Genomic DNA, 10,092 nt, shown 5'->3' with positions numbered 1-10,092 from the left:
TTGCTGGCGTGAACCGCAGATAAATTTCTTGGATATTTCACGTTGGTAGCGTTGGTAATCACTAGTATGATCCAAGAGGATCTACATCATCTACAAGATGGTTGAATGGTGTGTTTCGTTAGTCGCAAGCAATTAACATAAAGTTTAACTTCCAATGAAACAAAATATAAGAGATCATGCTTTTATTGGACTTTCGAGACTTAAACTGAATATTAAGTATTTGTCATTGATTTCAATCGTTATGAAGTGCTTGAAAGCGTAGGAGGATTTTCTCCTCAGAGTTCAAAAGCTCTGTCCATCTATACTATGAATGATTGTGAAGTTCAGTATACTACAGCTGGATTAATGTAAGTTCCTTGCGATATGTAGATTTTGTAGGGGTGGGTGTAGAAATTTATTTCCACTTAATTGTGTGTTAATGTGTGACAACGTGCACATTTCTTTAGAAATGCATGCAAATGAGATCGCATTCCATTCGATACCTACTATTGTCATACTATGACAGTTTTTTTTTTTGTAAAGTAAGATACTGATTACCAATGGACATTAGACATTTGATGTACTTTATATACTTTTTAGATTTGTGATATCTATTTAATTCTGTATTAGATTACAAAGTAGGTGCTAGAGGCTATTATCTTTATTAATTACCGGTATAAAAAATCTAAATTTTAACGTAACACCTAGCTTTTTTCTCTCAGGTGATTCTGCAACTTCTTACCTTTCTTATGATAATATGCATTTACCATGTCTGCAAGAACTTGATAGTGGGTGACATGATCGCCAATTAAAAATGTTCGTCGGTTTCTTTGTTTCTCACACGTCTCAAAGCTTATATATTTGTAAGCGTACTCAAGACCCAGTGTTCGAAATCCTTCTCGTAAGTTATAGTGCATTATTTTTAAATATGTTGAAGTGTACCTACTTAATGAAAGTTCTCAGGGTATAAGTTAGACCTAAGCAACTTCAACAAACTTAGAAATTTGCTAATATTCTAATTGGAAAGTGTGTGAAATCAATTACTAGCTACTGTTAAAAGTATACAGACGTGTCATATTAATTTGACCCTAACTATTTTTCAGAAAATTATGAAAATCCATTTTTTCTCTGTATTTACTTTTGAACGGGTCATAGGGTCTATAGCCTATGCTGTTTTCAGATTACAGTACTTGGAATGTCTTTTCCAAACAGGACTCATGTAGGCCTACTTCTCTTTTAAAAAATACTAGACCCTAATTCGTTGTGCCTGGTAGGACTCATCAACACTACTATAAAAATATTGAACTTTTTCTCCAACTGATCATGTAAGTAAGTTAGTGTTTTTCCTGACTTTGGATATAGAGTTGAGGTTCACACCTGTGGAGTAACGGTCAGCGAGTCTGGCCGCGAAACCAGGTGGTCCGGGTTCGATTCCCGGTTGGGGAAAGTTACCTGGTTGAGGTTTTTTCCGGGGTTTTCCCTCAACCCAAGATAAGCAAATGCTGGGTAACTTTCGGTGCTGGACTCCAGACTCATTTCACCGGCATTCTCACCATCTCATTCAGTCGCTAAGTAACCTAAGCTGTTGATAAAGCGTCGTAAAATAACCTACTAAAATAAAGGTAAATAAGATATAGAGTTGACAATTCCTTTTCAATCAATCAAAGGATATTATGGAGCATGTCGACTTCATATGTCAATTTCACAAAACGCTTCCACTCTGTTGTGTCTTTTGCTAGTTCCTCTCAGTTCAATTTATTTTCTGTTAATAGAATTTTGCCTCCTATCCATTATGCTGCGTATTTACAAGATCAAGTCATAGGACTGTAGCTGCCATGATGGTCTAGTGGCTAGAGCGCTGGACTTATAATCCTATGGACCCGAGTTCAATCCCTGGCGTATCCCGATTTATAACTTGTTTTGGGAAAGTCCGTGGTCCAGGTAACATAAATAAATCTCCATCATCTCATGTGAGTGTAGTGTAGACTAGATCTGCCTATGCTGAACTCTGGGCAACTATGTCAATGAAATTGGTCTGCACAAATGGTTTCATATGGATGGATGAGCAACAATCGTCGAGGATCTGTCATTAGTAAAAAAAAAAAAAATAAATAATAATACCGGTAAGGGGGTTAATAATAATAAAAATAATAACTCCTCATGGGTCTAAAAGTCGAATTTGAATTACTTCCACTCAAAGATACTATCAGCAATCAGAAATGACAATTACTGAATGTGGGTCATTCCACGAGATGAGGGACATAAAGACAAAATTTTATATTTAATCGAAGAAACTGTTCTTTTGCATTAAAAAATTCTCCAATTCATTGACTTTATACAGCATACTATAATTTTAATTTTGGCGGCATAATTTCTTTGTTCCCAACAAGCAAAGTCGACATGGCTGCTACAGAGGGATTCTGGTGAGATTACATCATTTGATTTTAGGACATAGCTATCAGAATATTAAATTCCATGAAGTTAGTGCTATATTACCTTTGAAAGTAATTGTTTCAGTGCCTGTATGTAGTAACAATGAGTGGAAATATAATCTATTAAAGTAGTTATCCACTGTTAAAAGAAATACTTAGGTTATGTAACGTTTGTTACAAAAATATTAATTTTATTTCATAATTAGAAAACTGTTTTTTATTTTAAAATGAAACTTTGTATTATCTTACTTCCTCATGTAAGCTACATAAATACTAGACTTTCTGATTTTTAAAATAATAATTTTATATAAATTCTGTGTAACAAACGTTACATTAAATAATAACAAAAGTTACATAACAATGTGGTAACGTTTGTTACATAATAAATAATAAGATAATCAGATTTAATACATGAAATTATTGATTAATGGCCTATGTTTGGTAGGCCTATATTTAAAATAAGACGTGTTTTAATACGTTTTCATGTTTGATGGGCCATATATGCATTTCAGTATGAAAAAAGCTCCAAAATCTGCTGCTGAGAGAATGCGTGAGTACAGAGCTACAATGGACACAGAAAAAACTCAAGAGAGACTAGAAAAGTGTCGTAATATTATGAGGAAACTTAGGAAAAAGCCAAAATCAAAATCAGAAAAATCTGCAGAAAGAGAAGCCACTAGGAAGCGAGTACAAGAATATCGTAGAAGACAAAAAGCAAGAGTTTTAAGTTCATGTATTTTGAAAGACGGTTCTTCAGGAAGTCCTCCTTATAAGAGTGCAAATTCTTTTGGAAAGGCTATAAAAAGAGCACAAAGAAACCTTCCAAGGAGCCCTCGAAAACAAACAGCCGTAGTAAGAAAGCTTGCCGAATCATTTAATCTATTAGTACAGCCAGCAAAACATTCCACATCTTCTACATTGTCTATTACTGCAGATACTATGAAAATGGTGAAGGATTTTTATGAATGTGACGATGTTTCCCGCCAACTCCCTGGAAAACAAGATTTTATTATAATACGTGAGGATGGAAAGAAAGAATATATGCAAAAAAGACTGCTTATATATCATTTGCGTGAAGTATACACACTTTTTCAAGAGCAGAATCCAAATGTAAAGATTGGTCTATCACAATTTTGTGAAATGCGACCGAAACATGTCAGGTTGGTCTCTGATAAGGATCAGATAATGTGCTGCTGCCCTTACTGTGAAAATACGCAGTTAATGATTTCAGCAGCGCCCTGGAAAACAAGTGAAAAACCAAAAACCATCCAGGAGCTTCTGAAAGAAACAGTTTGTCAAACTGAAAATAAGAACTGTATGAAAAGAAGTTACCAAGAATGTGGAGATATTGAATCCACGCTGATTACAAAAATTGATGATGACTGTGATGAGGTTCACACCAAGCAATGGGAAGGTGGACATCTGGTTCAAAAAGATATGTCTATAAATGAATTCTTCACTTATTTCAAGAATCAGCTAACGCAACTATCCAATCATATATACAATAAAAGAAGACAATGGAAGGAACAGCAGAATCAAAAATCATCACTACAACCAGGACAGCTGATTCTCCTAACAGATTTTGCTGAGAACTATGTAGCAAAATTTCAGAATGAAGTTATGGCTGCACACTAGACACACACATCAGCTGAAACATCAACGACAATCTATACTGCAGTTTGCTATTTCCGAAAATCTTCTACTGATGATGTCACAACAATATGTTTAGCAGTCATTAGTGATACACAAGAGTCATGGCACTGCTGAAGTTGCTGCTTTCAATGAAATCCTACTAAACTATCTGTCTACATTAAAGCAGTCTCCTATAACTTCAGTTTATCTGTGGACTGATGGTGCTGCACAACATTTTAAAAACCGGAAGGTAATATCATACTTATACACATTATCCAAAATTCTAGGATGTAATGTTGAGTGGAACTATAACGAGTCTTACCATGGTAAGGGCCCACATGATGGTGTTGGAGCTACCCTTAAACACAGTGTATGGAAGCGAGTTTTACAAGGAAATGCTACCGTGCAAAATGCTGAGCAATTTTATGACATCACAAAATCTAACATTTACAACATACATTGTTTTTATGTCCCTGCTGGTAAAATTGACTCAATTGCTGCAAAATATGTAGAAGAATGGAAAAGTGCATTGCCAGTGATAGGAATCCAACAAGCCCGATGTGTGAAAATTGCTGCACCACAGTTGGGCTCTTCTCAATTACTGGAGATGTTGAACCATTTAAGAAACATAAAATAAAAGAAACGCAGGAAGAAACAAGCAGTCCTACAAAATCTACTCATTCCATTGATCATGCCATGAATTCAAAATTTTCAGAACTATCAGTTGGTGATTACGTATTGGTTCATTACCCACAAACTGGACAATATTATGTTGGATATATACTCCTTCTCAATTATGTGAGTAATATGTGTAGTGTACAATTCATGAGAAGAAGAGAAGGAAAGAACACTTACTTTGTGTACCCTACAAATGACGATATAGATGAAATATCCCCAGACCTAGTTTTAAGCACATTGCCTAAACCTAAGGAAGTTAGGGGAAAATTTATTTTCAACACAAATTTTACTGTACTAGTTGAGTAAGAATGTTATTGTACTCTCAAACATTACCTTTTTTTAAAATTATCACTAGGATGTTCTTTACAAACTGTTCAATTCTGACTCTGTAATGTTTGTCACACTGTTGTAACGTTTGTTACTCTAAGTTTTTAATTATTTTCAAGTAACATACATCTGTAGGATTAAAAACGTTTATGTCATTTAGTTCTGTAATCTTCCTAGATTCAAGCTGTATTTTTTTTTATCTGACATAAAATATTGTAAGAACGGAGAATCACAACAGTCTTTCACAACTTGAGAATCCATGTCCTTTGATGTAACGTTTGTTACATTTTTTCAAATTGTAAACCCAAGAACATGCACCATCACAATATTATATTTTTGGTACTATATAATCTTCACACTATTCTCTATTACCAGGTATGTTCCAAAGCATTGCTCTTGTCTACAGTTGACTGCAGAAAAATGTCAAATGTTCAAATCCATGTAAGAATGTAACGTTTGTTACAATGGAATGACCCATGTGATGTATGTGCTGAATTAATATTTGACATACGCTTTTGAGAAAATTACTTACAATTTCGTCTGTTAGTGAATTTGGTAAATCAAATTGTTTTCTAAAATTTTCCAAAAAAATTGTAATGACACCATGGCACCTGAATAGAAAACGAATAACCTCGAAATGATGGTGATATTTTTTCTTCAAGTAGTCAGTTGTTGGCTCATAGATGTTTTTCTTTTACCCATGAACTTCTTCAGACTGATGACTTCCTGTTTCAAACCAAAGAGTCAGGTCAATGATGAAGCCTTTTCTAGTGGCCTTTGAGTAAGCCAGTATGTCTACATGCCTTGTAGAGCCATGCTTTGCAAGGCATTGCACCTCGTAACAAAACTTCAGGAATAATATTTGCTTAGCAGTAAGGAAGTAATACAAACACACTGTAGCCTATATGACAATTTCATATCTTAATGGAAATTTTTCCTTTTAAATGCTTTGTTGTGTTCACAAATTAGACCTACCTATGTATTATGATTATTCTATATTTTTGGTAATCTGTAAGTTATCTTCTGTTTCAAATCTTGTTACTGTTTTATGCTCTGTGGATAAGGACTGGCACTATTGATGATTTATTCTACTGTTTCTTAATTACATGTAAATATTTTGTATTGAACATTGTAGGTGCTGGATAGGCCTATTGTTTGCTATTTTTCAAGCTTTGTTAACCAAACATACAGTGTTCAGTCATTTATGCCTATTTGTCTGATGTGTATGTCTAATGCTATTGTATGTAATTGGCTTGTTTACTGGCAAGGGGAGTCCACAGTGTTCCGGACACTGATTTTGTTGAGCTTTCATGAGGTTAATCTACATAAATGGAAAAACAATATCCATCCAAAAATCTTTCGAATGGTCTTAATGTACAGCCCTTATAAGACTGAAGTAGGAAGGTGATGTCAGAAGTGTTCCTTTAGCATACCAGTAGTAGATAAGATGTCAGACTAGTAATTGCGAGGTTGGTTCGAGTCTGTCTGTTACCAATCTAATTTGTATTATTTTTTTAATTTATTATTTATTCAGATTTTTTTTAATTACGTACAAGACTACTCTAGAAGAGTCGAGTTTCAGAACTATTTTTTCGAACAGTCCATTCCTGTAGGTTGTGTATAAATAATAGATAGATGCTAAGGACTGCTAGATCTGTGATAAGGAAACTAGAGTACCGTACCTCGATAATAATTAGGCCTATATTCAATTATTATCATCGAGAAACTCTAAAGGAAACCAAATATTTTGTAATGACAAAAGAAATTATCCATAACAAAATAAACGTCTTTATAAAGTGTGTATGTATGTATTCATATAATAAAAATATGCATGTCTGCTAAAGGACAGTATCTTTGGAATAATGCCATATTACGTGCTATCACCCAATGTGTAACACCTGAGGGAATAGACATCAGCACCATTTCTAGGAATTTTGTATTCTTATTTGCTTTCATGGAGTTGATCATATGGGAAGGTGACACATTATACTTATTTATTCTTTGCTTTGGTGAAAGAAATGATTGATTTATGGAGAAATGGAAAGTGGGAATAACCTGAGAAAATGTGCTGTGAACTGTCATTGTCAAACATAAATTACGCTTGGTCTTTGGCTTGAACTGTGGTTTTTAATGACTGAAAGTGCTTATTGTGTTTCACAAAGAAAGTTGTAGGATAAATATATAAGTATCCTCTTCAGGAGTTCACTGACTTATAAAAATTGTTTATTAGTCCATTTTGATATATTAACTACTCATAAATAAAATATCAGGGTATAGGATATAGGAATTTATCGCTGGTAAAAGAAACCTATGTATAAAAAATAATAATGAAGAAATAACTTAATCAGTGGGCAGTGTTTAGAAATTGGCAGGCTTTGACAATTTGTAAAACAAGAAAACATCAGGCTTTGACTTAGCAACCATGAATGATGTTCTCTTGTTTTACAAATTGTCAAAACTGCTATTTCTAAATATATCCAACTGATTAAGTTATTTCTTCATTATGTTTATACATAGGTTTCTTTTTCCAACGTTAAATTCCTATGGTCTATACCCAGAAAATACACGGTATAAATTCTTGTAATGACAAATTGTTGAAATATTTTGTATTTATGTGGGTACCGGTATATGACTCTAGGAAATACAACCCAAGTTGTGTTTCTTTTGCTTGAAAATTATTTAAATTAATAGGAAATGGGTGCCAGTGATAATTATTAAGAGAACTGTTCAATGAAGATTGGTAGTTATTTTAATGACTTCATGGTTTTATTCTTCCTTATGATTTTAATTAACTTTCTCAAAATAACTTCCATTCTTTGCAATAGTTTGTCGTAATATTTCTCTTAGTCTTCAGATAATAATGCTTCTCCTTATTACTTCTTATGACTGAAAGTTTCTTCTTGAATGATGATTTTTAATAGAATTACTGCTTCCTCTCAAAGTCAAAGTGGTGTAGCCATTTCATGATTGTTTACTGGCTACCATAATTGGCAAGTTCGAAGTTAGGTAAGAGTGGTGAAATTGAAAGGGGTATAGGAATCCTTCGTCTAACTTGTTTTGGAAGAAAAGTAAATCTAGGGAACTTGTTTAATTGTTTCCAACAGTGAGTAATTCTCAGCTAAGTCATTATCCATTCTGAACAGGTTATTTTTAATTTGTGGACTTCATATATATACTTCAATGACTCTTACTATCAGAGCCATATTTATGGGGTGGAAAACTGGACACTTGTCCAGAGCAGCAGGTTTTAGGGGTTGGCAAATTTGTGGAAACTCGTACTTAAGTGAAATGAACCATATCTCTGGTACTCTGTTCGAGATTTGATGTTAGGCCTATAAGCAAGCATTGCAATCAACAGACATGGACGTGGCTACTGTTGTATGCTTGTTCACCTCTTCTCTTGGATTCTTGGGTGAAAAGAAAATGGGATATGAAGTTTTCAAGAATCTTAGCCAGAAAAAAAAAAAACTTGAATTGCTTTGTAACCAATCTGAAACTTAGTGAAGTTCAGGAGAAGAAACGTGGCAGTGTCAAGAAGCCCAGGAAATTCTTTGAATAATCCGATTTGGGCACAGAAAACAGATGAATCAGAATGCGTGCCATTCCAGCGCTTTTTTTACTGGTTTAGGACAAGTTATGAGAAACCTTAGTGTAAGGACTTCAGTGAGCCTCTAAGTTTTTTTTCAAACCTTAAGCAATTGAGCCTATAAACATGAAGTGGGTGTGACAGTCAGGGCCCTTTTAAAACTTTATTTTCAAGCATTTAAATGTTCGAAATCAAGATAAAAACAATACGTAGCCTACTTGTTAAGCAAAAGTTTCTGGATTTTTTAAATACCTAGGTATATATTTAAGTAACAAACTGGGTTGGGAGGAACAAGTCACTAATACCACAAGGAAAGCCTGGAAAGCACTACATTTCTCTATGCGTATTCTGAAGAAATCTAACCGAAAGTCAAAAGAATTAGCGTACAAAACCCTTGTTTGCCCAATTATTGAATGTGGAGCAGTAGGTTGGGATCCGTACAGACAAAACCAAATCGATTCAATAGAAAAGGTCCAACACAAGGCAGCAAAATATGTCAAAATGGGGAAGGGACATGGTGAGGAGATAGTAAAAGACTTAGGGTGGGAACTTCTCAAATCAAGGCGACGAAAAACCAGACTCACCGCATTGTTTAAGGCACAAATGGGACACAAAGCATGGACCGATATCAATGCTAGATCAGCAACACCATCATACTTAGGAAGGACTGATCATATTAGGAAGTTTAAATGTAGAAAACAAAGAAGGGACGTGGAAAAATTTTCCTTTGTTAACCGCACAATAGTAGACTGGAACAGCTTACCTGCGGCAATCTTTCAGGGTGGTCCTCTTAAAATCAATACATTTAAGGAAAGGTTGAGAAGATTAGACTGAAAATGCAATTGGAGGTGCAGTGTAATTATTTAAGTTGTGTCATGTATTTAATTGAGTTGATATATAATTAATTAAGTTCATATGTAATTAATTAAGGTGATATGTAAATAAATTAAGGTGATATGTAATTAATTAAGATGATATGTAATTAAGTTGGTATGTAATTAATTAAGATGATATGTAATTACTTAAATTGGTAGTAGTTGGGTGAAATAGAAGTACTTATAAGTTAGATTTACTTTTGCATAATGTAGGCGTTATTATAGAATAGTTTTTATTTATAGCCCTAGGTTTATTACATCTACTATTTATAGATTTGTTTATTTTATTTTATTTCATGTAATTGTAATTATTGTATATTATATATCACTGACACCGGGTGTATACCCAATTGTAGTGTTAATAAATACATACATATAACTACATATACATACATAAAAGGAAAAAATGAAAATTCGGTTTTTTTTTTTTGTCTTAATCACTTCCCAGTGCCCTTAAAACTTGCAGAAGGATTAATAGTGTTCTGTATTCAGGGTCATGCAATAAGTCAGCACACTGTCTAAAATAGAGACATATCCTTCACTGCAAATATAATCTGAATCTTCCATTATTTTATGAAGACTG

General features: G+C 33.8%; 1 protein-coding gene across 3 annotated transcripts in view; it reads left to right on the top strand.

The window, feature by feature from the left end:
• The first annotated feature begins 61 nt into the window (after positions 1-61).
• Positions 62-10,092, top strand: part of LOC138713900 (protein Aster-B-like) — a 90,248-nt gene continuing 80,217 nt past the window's right edge. The window contains exon 1 of one of the 3 annotated variants that reach the window (XM_069846410.1): positions 62-347. In XM_069846410.1, coding sequence (XP_069702511.1) covers positions 307-347 — 41 coding nt within the window. In that variant the 5' untranslated portion in view covers positions 62-306. The remainder of the gene's footprint in view (positions 348-10,092) is intronic. The other 2 variants (XM_069846408.1, XM_069846409.1) reach the window with 2 other exon arrangements.

Source organism: Periplaneta americana, chromosome 14 (assembly GCF_040183065.1).
Source record: "Periplaneta americana isolate PAMFEO1 chromosome 14, P.americana_PAMFEO1_priV1, whole genome shotgun sequence".
Classification (NCBI taxonomy): domain Eukaryota; kingdom Metazoa; phylum Arthropoda; class Insecta; order Blattodea; family Blattidae; genus Periplaneta; species Periplaneta americana.
Note: the sequence above shows the minus strand (reverse complement) of the source record. Positions and strands in the feature narration are given on the sequence as shown.